This window comes from Martes martes (assembly GCF_963455335.1).
Source record: "Martes martes genome assembly, chromosome: 17".
Taxonomy (NCBI): Eukaryota; Metazoa; Chordata; class Mammalia; order Carnivora; family Mustelidae; genus Martes; species Martes martes.
In genome coordinates, this window is record NC_137905.1 from 11,378,730 (window position 1) to 11,392,872 (window position 14,143).

Sequence of the window (14,143 nt, forward strand, 5' to 3'; positions counted from 1 at the left end):
GGTTTTTCTTGGTCATTTGAGCTTTTTCAGTCCCTTACGACCTGTTCTTGGAATTGTTGACTCAAGGAAGGAATTCAGACTGAGTGGGTAGGTCTCCGGTACCAAGGAGCAAGGGGAGTCAATGGACATTCAGAGTAGGATATTTTATGGTTATACATGCCGAGAGATGCTTGACATTTCATGCTGAAGAGGAAGGAAGAGCTTGTGAATAAAATGTAAGTGACAGAATCCTTAGAAGAAAGTAAGCATGTCACCTTATAATTGATCATGCCAGAGACGGAACCTTGAGAACAGGCAGGTGTGGGCTCTAACACACAGGGGGGGGTGATTTCAAAGGCTCATGGAGAAGACGAATGTCTTCCATCTCACAGAGCAATGCCTTTAGCATCACTGACATTGGGCCCAAGTCTTTAGCTCTATTCTTCCTTACTAGGTGACTTTGGAAGTACCTCCTAAATTTCCACTTCCTAGTTTGTAAAATAATAATAGTAATGCCTGCCTCCACCACCTTAGAGTCTACAGAGCCCAACGCAAAAGGAATATTTGCCAATGTGAATGATAACATACGTCAGCATACGCAGAAAGCTATGAACTCTACAAATCTGGCCACGAAAATCACAAAGGTACACAACGAGCAATTAGAAACATGACAGGAATCTCAAAAGAGTAATGAAGAGTTATAGGAAATGAACAAAAAGAATATGTGTACAATTCAAAGAGGAAAAAAGAAGTTTGGGACTCACAAATGCTTATAAACGTAGCTACAGACAATGAAGAAAAGTGCTGTGTATGTCTGCGGGCAAGAGAAGCACCAGGAAGCTGTGATTACACTCTTTATAAAGTTAATGATGAAAATTTTAAAAATAGGGAACTAATTGTATTTTTCTTCTACCCTCTGTAAAGGAAAAAAAGTCTTTAAGTGGGAAAATAGAAAATACAAGCCAACATAAAGGAACTGAAGACCAAGACAGACGAAGAAATCGAAGATTTCCTTCCAGAATGTGGGGACAAGATTTCAGCACAATTTCCAAACTGGAGGAGATCGTGTGGCAGCTTCAGAGATGGAGAGGCGCAAGGAGGGCTGGACGGGGGCAGATGCACTTCCAGTTTAGGCTCCTGATGTATTTAGTGTTTGCCTGTTCACTGAGGTCCTCAGTCCAAACACGATGGGAGATACCGGCCTATCAGATTATATTTGCTATACATATGAAACGGGGGAGGGAGGGAGGGAAGGGAAGAGCCAATAAGAGTCAGTTGGCCATGACAGTATGGATCCTAATGGATTATGACAGACCAGAATAAAGTACTCAGCCTACCTAAATGAAATCTAATAGAGACAAATACAAAATCCAAAAAAAGGTTTTTTTTTAAAAAAAAGCAAAAATAAGTGGCCCCCTACCTAAAAACGACTTTTTTATCATTAAAATAATACACAGAGCTCCAGTTTACCTAGCCTGATTCTGTTCATCTCCTCTCTTTTCGGTGTTTCAACTTAAAAAAAAAAAAAATACAGATAAGCCACCTTTTGGTGTATTCTTTCCACATTTACTGAATATCCTCTTTTCTCCAGGCACTGTGCCAGGTGTTACAGACACAGAAATGATTAAAATAATACCTTCGCCTTTCAAAGATTTCACCGTTTTGTAAAGGAGACATATTCTCGAAAAATACAGTTTGAGAGTCTATGATCAGGGCAGGAACAGGCAGGCGAACACTTAGGGTGCTCTGGAGAATCTGCCAAGATGGTGACAGCTGAGATGGTTTGATCAGGAAAGGCTCTGCACAGGAAGGCTTGCTTTAGGTAGACGTTTTCCAGGAGGATTCAGAGGGAAGGGATTGATGGCCATCAGGCAAAAAGAACAGCAGATGTAAAGGCCAGACAATAGAGGCCAGGGGACATGGGGAGGGGCAGCACTGTGAGAGAGACAAAGGTGGAGCCATCAGCAAAGACAGAGGAGGAAGATACTCGCTTGCTATGCTAATAAGGCTGAACTTATTACCGGAAGCACCTAACAATGAGATAGAGCTACAAGGCAGGAGTTACCTTCTTTTTAGATAAAACCTTAAAAACTGATGAAACATATCAATGCATTATGGCAGGCTCGCCTAAAAATACAATAATACATACAATAATGGTTTAAAAACCATGCATGATGTGCAATGGAAGGAATGGAGTCACAGGAAGTCGTGAGGGAAGGAGACAGCTGCCGCGCCGGTCCTACCAGCCAAATCAACCCTGGCAATCCCGAAGATGACAGATGCCACAGCCCGATCATCCCCGTATCCAGAAGAAGGAAAAAAGGAAAATGATCAAGGCTCCATTCGGCTAACTCAGAAAATCAGAGACTGCCAGCATCTTCTCTAGAGAATGTTTCAGTGATTAATACCACTACATATACTACATATACATTCTTTCCATGCTAACCTATAACATGTTGCAACTATGTATCTAAACAGAGAGAGATGGAAAGAAACCGTTCCATAGGCAAGCACACAGCAAGGCTTTCAAGAAACGAATGTGGTCATTTACAAAGCCACACCAGCAAATGGCTGTTTTATATGTCAAACATAGCAAATCATTGTGATCATCGTTTTATTCTTAGTACCTAAAACTCCACATCAGATTTTTATGAGCCTACTTTTTCCATTTCTCTAATAGGTATTTGACTATGAAATATTTTATTTCACTGTGTTCTGTTTGGAGATTAGGTCCTATAGGATGCTGTGAGTTTAGGAAACCAAATGTTATCTTCAGTGCTTGCTCGTCGCTTTCTGAACCATATCCCGCTTCCTTTCCCAAAGCATCCTCTCTTTCGTTTGTATGAGGAAAGGCTACACATCTTACGATACTTAAAAGATTGTGCTATGACATTTTACAGGCACCTGACGTTTTCCTAACAGGATTACAACACAGGCTCCATGTTAAAGCACAACACTTCAAATAAGCACAGAAATCATATACACAATGGAACCAAAGAGCCTATCTGAGCAGCTTTATAACCTTGCACAGAATTCCCTCACCACCACTTAAGATAGAATTGTTTTTATTTCAGCAATGTTCATTTAATTAAGTCCTAAGCATCTAAAACATGGCAAATGTAAATATGTATTATAAATCCTTAATTATGAGGATCGCTAAGCTTTCATGCAGCTTCCTGCCTTGCAGATAGATTCTTTTTGTTCAATATCAGCGAAAATTGAGAGATAAAAGCGAATGATGTGAACAATGTTAAACTTTGTTTACAATGCCCTTCTCTTGGTACCAGTGTCTTTACTGCATTGCCTTTGAGAGTTATATTCTGCTTCAATGTATCTAGCGGTGTTTAAGCCAAAATCTCTCCCGCCATTTTCTGCCTTCATTGTCATGTTCAGAAAGATTAGCTAGAAGTTGAGTTAAATGCTGGGGTCCCTGAGATCTCCATGTCATATCCTAAAAAATAAAGGACTTTGGGATCAAAAAATGGCAATATTAGCCCTCTGTTTGGGAGGAGTTTAAATTGAATGCAGAAAGACCTCTTGCTAAATTTTAATCCCACATACTGTTTTGTTTTGTTTAATTTTATTTATTTATTTATTTATTTGACAGAGAGAGAGAGAGCGAGAGTGAGTGCACAAGCAGGGCAGTGGCAGGTAGAAGGAAAGGGAGAAGCAGGCTCCCCGCAGAGCAGGGAGAGCCCAATGTGGGGCTCAATTCCAGGACTGTGGGATCATGACCTGAGCTGAAGGCAGTCACTTACCCAACTGAGCCACCCAGGTGCCCCCATATACTGTTTTTTAAAACTATACCAGAGATTATTCTGGTATGGTAGCAACTAAGAAATAATCTTATTCTATATTCCAACACTACTTAATTAAAAATGTGCCACCCAGGGACAATGTTTTCCATTTCTCTGCCAATATGGACCGTTCCCAATTTCCACCAACAGTATCTTCCAACATATGCATGGGAGAGTGTGTCACACACACACACACACACACACACACACACACAGTATGACAATTTCATCTCAGCAACTCATTTCCCCTACAGACTAGTTTCAATTTAGCTCCTTCCTTCTCTTTGGCTATCTGCTGATCTGATTTTAAAAGACAAACATGGGACACCTGGCTAGCACAGTTGGTTAAGCATCTGCCTTCGGCTCAGGTCATGATCCCAGAACCCTGGAATCCAGCCCTGTGTTGGGCTCCCTGCTCACTGGGGAGTTTGTTTCTTCTTCCTCTGCCCCTCCTCCCTGCTCATACTTGTTCTCTCCCTCTTTCGAATAAATAAAAATTTTAATTAAAAAATTGTTTAAAAAAAGATACGTATCATTATCTTTGAAAACTAAAGATGTCTTAAAGATAGATAGATATTCAATCTCTTACAGCACAACTATTAGCCCAGAGGGAAATTTAACTTTCTCAGATTTTCCCCAAAATCTCTCTCTTGGGTCTGATACAGCAAAGGTCAGGTTGATAGCAAACTGTGGGGCTCTCAGTTGTGAGCCATTCAGTTCAGATATCTATTCAGTGTCATCCAGGCATCTACCAACTCCAAGGCTTGTGACCAAGTCCAAAAAGAGTTTATCGGTGCCCTTATTCAAAGGGCATTTTTAAAAAAATCTCTATATACAGGTTATAACTGCAGAGTAAGTCAGTGATAAGATTATAGGTTATAGTTTGCTTTGAAACTATAAAATAAATGCCATTTAGGAAGGCAGGTGAATTTATATATTTACATGCTGTTTCTAAACTAATATCAACCTATGACCTCGGTTGTAAGTACCATAATTGCCAGTGGGGGGAAAAATGGTTACAAAAACAAATATGTCTTTTATGATTTAGAAGCACATAATATCTTATTCTAGAGCACTGCCAAGTAATGAGAAGTACTTAATAAAAAAAGTAATTAGAGCTATAGTCAACTGATACATATCATACCATTTTTTTCTTTTGTGATTTAAACACCCTAGAGGTAAATTTCATCACTGATCTATTAAATACTTACAGCATTAAAAACTTTTATAGTTACTAATTTTAAACTACTTAAAATGTCAAATGTTTTCAAGCTTCACTCACTTTCCCAATTATTACATTGGAATGACTCATTAACTGTAACATCAACAGACCCACTTTTACCTCCTGTTATGCTTTATCTTTGCTTTTATTACCAGGGTACCACTATTCTGTGAACCATGACAAAAATTCATTGGAGGGGGAAAAAAAATAACCAAACCAAACACATACTCTTCCTCTTCCAAATACCAATTTTCCTCAAGAAAATGGAAACAATGATACTTTGTAATAGATTTTACATGTACATTCCTTACCATTACATAATAGTGTACATGGTACATAATAGTTCATGTACCTGAACACCTTAGCAAAAACATTCTGACAAAAACTTTATTGTCCAGAAATCAACTGGAAAAAAAAATATCTTTACTTGTGAAGTAGCGTATCAGATTTGGTCTTTACTACATGGACCTGGGGCAATCAGCTTTGTAGAGGGTCTAAATTCAAAGACTAAAAACAAGGAAAGTTGGTTCTAGAAGTCAAATAAAAAATTACACATGCATACACACATACATGTATAACTTCTCGAAGCACACAGACAACTACAGCTCTAGAACTCACTGAAGAAATTTGAGTGTTGAAATCTTAGGCACAAGAGTTTCCCCCCAAAAAAGCAGTCAAGAAGATAATCCAATGATCAATGACACCTCCATTATTTAGAAGTACAATTTACTGTAATTTAGAGTTATAGGTAAACTATTAAGAAATTTTAAATCTTTTTCTAAACTCTCAAAGCCTTCAAATTACAATATTAATCTCCAGGGTAAATAATTTCATTGAAGATTATTTAGTTAATTGAGGCTTTCTGATGAATTCGTTCTACCTTTAAGAAGGACTTTCTTAAAAAGTCCTTTCACATCAATTTCATGTGGTGCGACGAGCATGGGGTATTATACGCAACGGCTGAATTGTTGAACTCGACATCTGAAACTAGTGATGTACTACAAGTCGGCTAACTGAATTTCAAAAAAAGAATTTAACATATTCTTTAAATGCCAATGTAAGAAGGATATAAATATCTCAATTATAAAAATAAACTACAAACTTGATTACCAAGAAAAAAGGAAAGACTCTCAGTGATAGTCACATGGTCTCCTAAAGTTCCAAAGTTTTTGTCTGCATTTAGTTTGGGGCACTTATTTCTCTTTCTGAGATTTTCCTTTTTAAGTGACCTTAGCATTTAATCCTACAATTCGAGACCTGTTTTTAAAGATCTGTTTATTAAAGGGTATTTCTAAAAGTTTCTAAGTGAAATACCCATTAAAACAATTAACCATAAATTCTATGAGAACTCACTTGACCACTGCCACAACACAGCTCATTTCACTACATGAATGTAGTTCATTCTTGAAACACGTCCTATTTTAAGCAAATACTCTGCGACAGGTCTCCCCTTCGCCATCATACTTGTCTTGAAAAACAGCAATGATTCTCAACAAATACTAAAAAGGTTATGGAGGACAAAATCCCTGAATCAACAAAAATTTTTAAAAATTAGGCTAAGCAAGAATTGAAACACGAGCCCACGGACAAAATCAGATCAAAGCCTGCATTATTTAATATTTCACCAGAGATATTCACTACCTATCTGAATATGCATATCTGGGATGAACATAACAATGTTGGATAAGCTTTCACTACTCTTTCTACTGATTTCAGAAGCTGGATGGGTCTGTGAACTTTCAATCACTAAGAAGGAAAGAAAGAGATTTTAAAAGGAGACTGGCGGACTTAGATAAACTTACTAACTGGCAGCCTAAAGGTTGTGGGATTCATTAGTTGACAATATTAAGGCCCTAATACTGATTTATTTGAAGTAAAAGCCATTCAAATTCTAAATATGGTATCAACTTGAGAAATATAGATATTTATAAAGCAAAACTGATACTCTGTTGTAAAAAATTCAGAGCCATGTAATGGCAGGTGTCCCTAACCCTCATCATCTGTTCACAGTGGACAGTCATGAACCCCACTACAGTTCCTGTTGACATCCAGAGAAAGTCACATTTCAGTGAGCTCTACGAGACAATCCTTGGCTGTCTTTGATTTGGAAGTTGGTTTTTTGATAAGACCAGAAATCTTCATTAGAGCTGAGCCATTAAAATTAACAGAATTATGAAAAATAAAGTATGTTAACACATGGCCATTTACTTCGGGGAAAAAAGTTACCATGGAATTTCGATGAAAAGAACTTGTAAAATGTTATATTCCATCATATTTTTAACTTAAACTTTTTTTTAAAAACCACATTAAACAGGGTAGTGTAAACAAAATGAGGCCAATGATCAGTTCTTGGAAATGAAAAGGAAATACAATTCCAAATGGACAAGACATTTACATAAAAATTAATTATGTTGGCACGAGTAGGTGAAAGGCACCTGCCTAGTTATTATGAATTCTCAGTGGGCAGTGCTTAAATGAAAGTCTATTTTTTAACTTAGTCTAGAAAGTTCGCCAATTTCAGAGTTTGTAGGAAGCTGCTACTGTAAATGTCATAGAGATGAGAATACTCTTCCAGTAAGATCATCTCCCTCATACAATCAGTGATTCCAAATGCAAGTTTCTGATTAGTATGGAATGGGATAATTTACACTCATGAAAGTATAAGATAACAACAGAATTTTCATTTGAAATATCTGAGATGCAATTACTTATACACTTTATTGAACTTCTTATATTAACAGGATTACTTGAGATTGAAGGTGCCCCTTTAGCAGCCAAAACTGCTGAAGCTTTACAAATAGTTACAAGTAATTCACACCTACTGAAATAATATTTCTGAACAATAAAGTCTTTAAGAAGAAACATATGAGGAACATACTAATTTGAAGGTCTCTTCTGTTACACCTCCTAGTAATTACTTTCAGTACCACAATTCCACAAGTATGTATTTCTGAGCTAAATAATTAAGACTAAATTTTATCATAGCAGTATAATTTATATATTACTCATGTGTCACCATTATATAGTACGTTATTTAAATCCCTGGGTGTTTTCCTATAAAAGCCAGATAGTTAAGAATATTATGAAGGTCTTCATATCAGGAGAGAGAGATGAATTTTAAGAAAATTTTGTTGATAAGATGTAAATATAATAATAATGCATACGAATTTTTGCCACACAGGTCTACTAATGAGAGGAACAGATGACCGAAATTCAAATTACATTCAATTTTTTTGTGCTGCAAAGAATTCCTTTAATTTTTTCCAAACATTTTTTAAAACTTTTTTTTCCAAACATTTAAAAATAGAAAAATGACTCTCCGCTCACCGGCTCTACAAAACAAGGCAGTGGGCCATATTTGGCCAACCTCTGAGGTAAATATTGCCTTATCTTACAATTGATGTTATGCAATCCTACTAACTGTTTTCCCTGAAGAGGTAAATTAATTCAATCTTGATATAAAGATTGGGTCCCTTAAAGGAACTGTTGATATCTGATACAATTTCCAAAATTTTAGAAGACAATAATGTTTATTACTAAGAATGAGCCCTATGAGTCCTGTGAAAGTCCTATTTTTGAGCCCCATGTTAGGTATGAGTTGTGTCATCCCCAGAGCTGGAGACGGCCCTAATCGGAAATTATTTGGGATGCACGCAGTCGGAAGTGGGGAGAAGGCACTGAACTGAAGAAAACAAATCAGTGTCGCTGTTAGAAAAGTGAGTCAAAGCGCAAGCTCACTTGTGTGTCCAAAGGTCATCTGTTCATGCATTGTATCATATCATTGTATTTCATCAGTACTCTACTATTACAGTCTAGTTGTTTTGTGCCATGGGCAGAAATTTTTGGGAGAAGAGGAAAAGTAGGAAGCTTCAGGAAAGAATTGCAAGGTTGAGTTTTAACAGTTTGGGAATCTGTCCAGTTGCATTTCACATTGGAGCCCGGAGCCCACAAGAGTGATGATCCACTCAAGCAATTACCTTCATCTATTGCTGATTTTTAACACATTCTTCCCATGCTTCTGTCAGAGTAGATATCAGATAAGCCTTTTTTTCAGTTAGATAAAAGAAAGAATTTAACTTCTAATTAAGTCATTCAAAAGCTACTTGGTGAGCATTAAATATTTTCAGAGTAAGACTCAGTAGGATGCCAGGAAGCCTTCATCACATGATCTGCGAGAGTAAAAATAACAGCAAGACTCTTACTTGCCTTAGTCCATACACCTGTTCCTTCTTTTGTGGTGAGTCAACTTTTCCCAAAACACCTTCATGTTGAGCAAGAAACCGTGGGTCCATAAGAGTAATTATAAAAATAGATATCTCCCTTCTCACAATTCATGTCTCTTGGGAGCAAGTGAAGAAACCAACAACAGTCTGTGCAACATATCACAGAGCAAGCTCTTCCAGAAGGACCTGTCTCTAAACTTCCATGAAAGGAACACCTCAACATAACAGCATGTTTGTCTTAACCAGAACAAAGGGGAAAGACCTGGGGCTGGTTCACTGCTTTTGAAATGTCCAGTAGGGCGCTAGTTGGCAAAGGATGGGGTCCATTCAACATAGACAGGTGAGGAGTGAGCAGAGTCACCAAATATGCATGAGCACATGCGTCTGGTGGTTTACACAGATTTATTTATGTATATATACATGCACATACACATGAACATGTATACGGACATGTGTTTATTTGCCCAGAATCCTTCCAATGTAAAGTTACCATGTTGATTAATTCTGCTCAACTAACATTCAAATTACAGTGTACCTAATCCCTGAGCTGTTCCTGGTTTAGAGTGCTGTCCCATGAAAGCTTTCACACTGACAGCCTTGGGTAGTCTTGGGCTAACTCAGTGGAGAACGGATCTGCTCTTGGTGAATCAGCTGTAAATAAAGGGAGAAGGTCTTTGTATTCACCTAGGACACTGACCTTTAATTTTATTTATTTATATTCAATTCTCCCTGACTTTAACATTGGTATTCAAGATTGATTCATGTTTTAATACAAAGTCTTGTCCAGAAGAATTATTTGTGTTACTATAAGACTTTATAATGCTTATGCTGAAAAAATGAAAAATACAAAAAAAAAAAAATACTTATGCTGGTCGATGGTCACTTGTCCATACACCGAGTCCCAGCCTTGCTAGTAAACATATATACTTGTTCTTCCAAACAAGAAAAAACATATGAAGTGCTTTGTTAGTAAGTAGACCTTGCTTCCATCCAAAAATTAAAAATTAAAAAAAAAAACCCACTAAGTGCTAAAGAATAAAACAAAAATTGGGAAATGAAATTTTTCTCATATGTATTATTGCAAATCATATGAAATGATGATAACAAGAAATTATTAAATACAATTTTAATTAGATGAGGGCACTTAATTGCATTTTTGACACTCTAACAACTGTCAACTCAATATATATGGTAACCAAGAACTCCAACTTCAATATTTAAATAATTCCTAGTAATTTAAAATTTTATAGGTTCTTTCAGTTTTTCAAGTATTTAGAAGAGCATTAAACCACTTCACAAACAAACCAAAGCTGAGAGAATATAGAACCAGGGTTGAAATTGAAAGTGTCAGCCAGAGGCCCAGCACTCCTGAATATTCTGCTTTCCTCAGGTCTCAGCAGCTCCTCTGCCCTTCACTAAAAAGATCTATTACAAAAGAAAGCTATTTAGTGTCTATCTGCCTTTTACTGGACTCCAAGCAAACAAACATAAACAACTATCAATCAAACAGATATCAATCATATTCATATATTATTAACCCAAATATAGGCAGTGCCTTGATAAGACACGACTGTGTCTAGGCCAGACTTCAGCTCTGCTTTTCCGAAGGGAAGGATGCTTCAAGTGATGTGCTTTCCATTGTAAGAGTGACCTCTAGTGCCTTCCTTTTTTGTTGAACTTCTGTAGTTGGACGATGAATTACTTAAGCCTTCTCTACAAAACTTTGTGTGCATGGGTGTGGTGTGTGTGTCTGTCTAGTTGTTGTTTGTTTGTTGTGATGCTTGTCAAAAGCTACCATTACAGCCTTCCAAGATTCTGACCAGGTAGAAACAGGTAAATTTTCTTGTCTCATGGAATTCGTATACAACCAAATGAAAACTGAGTCTGAAACACAGTGCAGCATCTGGGGGGTGTTCTCCTCTTGCAGAGTGATGGATACACCATGCCAGTCTATGAGCTAATAAGCATGGGAACCTGAAATCACAGGAGCCCGTGTGGTGTAAATGGACATCTGCCTTGTGCCAGAGGGTCATTCATCACGTTTTTCCCACATCAAAGTGCTTTAGTGTGCTCAAGGGATGCAAGGGAGCAAACGCCTGATTACTGGCTTATTTGTAGCCCCAAACCTAACCCTGGTTATACAGCAACAGCAACATCAATTCCTGAACAGGCCTCATAGCCCTTTCTGGAAAAGCAAATGAGCTTTTCTTTTTAAATCAGAGAAAGAGGTAAAAAGTTGAATTTGCAGGGCTTATTTCTCATTCGTCAAGGAGGGGGGAAACCTCCCATTTGGGGATTTTAACCCAAATACAACTTTTAAAACTTTTCTATCTCTAATAAAACGTGGATGGAGGGAGTTCTGCCGAATTATATTGAATGATACTTAAACAAGAAATAAGGTCTTGATAAATCTTCCCCGAATCAATTAACTGAGAATATCCAATCATAAATGCATAAAGTTAAAAATAATGCTTTTAAGAATTCATAATTTTGAAAAAGCACGTAAGCATTTTTCCTTAAGCAAAATGTAGGGATGAAGCCTCCTCTTTCAAGAGTACTCAAATCTCATTTTTTAGGAGTGAGGGCACGATTCTCAATACTGGGGTTCACCTCCGCCAGTTCTGCTCCTGAATTCTGCAGTGCATTTCAGTTATTCTCAGTTATTTAAAGATGCAGCCAGCTATCAGTCTGCCAATGCAAACTTCAGAAATCCAAGCTAATGCAGCATAAGGTAAAGTCTGCCAGTTGTTTTCCTGATACACATAATTCCAATAAAATTCAGTAATCCTTAAGAAGGAAGAAATGAAGACATTCACAGACTATTCCCTGGTTAAGATGCTAATTTAATGTTTTACTAGAACTTGAGCTTTCTCAATGAATATTCAAAGACGGGAGGATAAGAGCCTGCTTATGGCCAAAAAAGAAAGGAAATGATACTTTGCATATTTTGACCAGATCAAGAGGAAAGACATGTGTAAAGCCAGTCATTTTAAAGTGAGGCTCATTTATAGTGAGATTTTAAAGTGAGGCTCATTTATAGCAATATGCTTTGCAGCATTTTCAGTTGCAAATAATAATGATTAAAAAAACAGAATTAAAGTTTTGCAGAGAGCCCCCCCTCACTACCACCCCTGCAAGTTTTAAATCATTTGCTGTATACTTACAGGAATTCCCAGCTATGACCCTGTTCCAATTTTGAGTAGACAACAGAAGTAGCGTCTTGAGGACAGCTCCGGTGATAGACCCCATGTTCACATTTGTTGGGTTTCCCCAAAAGATCCTGAGTGGCTCTCCCAGCGCTGTCTGGGTCTTCAGCACCTCTGGGTCTCTCAGTCGATCTCCTTCCTTCCCTCCTCTCCTCTCTCTCTCTCTCTCTCTCTCTCGCTTTCTCTCTCTCACACACACAGACACATACAGACACACACACACAGGCACACACACAGACACACACACCCCACACACAGCCCTGACTCCTCAGTGAAAGGCTCCCAGCATCTTTCCTAACAAGCATCCACAGCGACGAGGCCACGCCCACTCCTCGCCGCGGCGGTCCCCGACTGTGGCCGCTGGTCCCTCCTCCAAATTCACAGGGGCGCTCGGAGCCCACCGCGCGCTGCGGCCGCTGTTGGAAGCTGCACCTGCCGGCGGGGCCTGCTGCTCCGGGGCCTCCTCGGGGCTCCCTCCCCGCCCCGCTATTCTCCAACAGTCCTTAACCCTTTCTCCCCTCTGGAGATGTGGCTGGGGGAAGGGGTGAGGCGGTGGAGCCTCCCGATTTTCCGGAGGTCTTGCCTTTAGCAGAGCCAGTCAACACACTGAGCTCATTCCTGAATATCCGGGAGGGCGTCCAGGTAAAACTGCGTTATGTTTCAAAACAAAAGCATAAAAGAAGACAGAAATAACTAAGCCGTATTGGTAAATTGTAGCTAAAACTGTCCTCGGGGAAAATACTTGCTGTTGTTTTTCTCTGTTTATATAAAACTATCCTCTTCAGCAACGGTGCCAGGATTTTATTATGGAAATTCCTCCCAAGGAAACAGACATTCCTGTTTGGCAGATATTTAGAATCATCTGGTAATAGTCTGCAAGAAATTAACATTTCTTATTTTAGTGCATCAGGAGGCCAAATCCCCAAATTGAACGCTTTGGATGGATTTATTTTGATGAATACATCATGCTGTGAATAGGCAGCTGCATTCTACAAATTCTTTAATAACAATTCCCTAAAGGCCCGAAATGAAGAATGATGGGATACTGAAGGGGACGCCCCCCCCAACACACACACAGGCACACACACCCCAAACCTAAACAATGGAAAGCTATAATTCAAATGCTCTAAAGGAGAGAGGAATAAAGTTGAATTCAGAAGCTCACCGACTTAGGAAAAATTACTCTCCTAATGGCTGATTCATGAATACTGCTATTTCTTGCACAGAATATTAAAATATTTAAGTGGTGGGGTTACTATCACATAATAAGTGGATCACATGGTATCACAGAGGATAATCTCTTTAAAATAAATGCGAAGCTATCTAACTGATAATGTGCTAGATTTTGTAGGAATCTAGATTTCTCAAGCCTCTCTCGGTGATTACAAATTAGAAGACGCATAAGCCTGTAGCAGCAGCACCCTTGCTGCGGAATGAATGAAATAAGGAGCAAAAGGACAGACGCATCCTCCTGCCTAGCCATAAAGCTAAACAAATACGTTTGGCTCTTGCCTACAAACAAAGCAGAAGAGGTAATTTTTTTCTTTTCCTACTTTACAGATGAGAAAACAAGAACAGAGAATGTAAATAATTTGTAGAGGTCATAGAGTTAGTTAAGTAAAATACTGATGACTGGACTTTGTTTTTCTGATTCCAATTTTCCTGTTCTTACCCTGGGACTTACCGCCCCACACATCAGAGGACACCTCCTCCCTG

General features: G+C 38.4%; 1 protein-coding gene across 6 annotated transcripts in view; it reads right to left on the reverse strand.

The window, feature by feature from the left end:
- Positions 1-12,470, reverse strand: part of CNTNAP4 (contactin associated protein family member 4) — a gene marked incomplete at both ends in the record, with an annotated part of 234,878 nt that extends 222,408 nt beyond the window's left edge. For all 6 annotated transcript variants that reach the window (XM_080828714.1, XM_080828715.1, XM_080828716.1 and 3 more), the window contains one exon: positions 12,386-12,470. In XM_080828714.1, coding sequence (XP_080684840.1) covers positions 12,386-12,470 — 85 coding nt within the window. The remainder of the gene's footprint in view (positions 1-12,385) is intronic.
- Between the last annotated feature and the right edge of the window lie 1,673 nt (positions 12,471-14,143).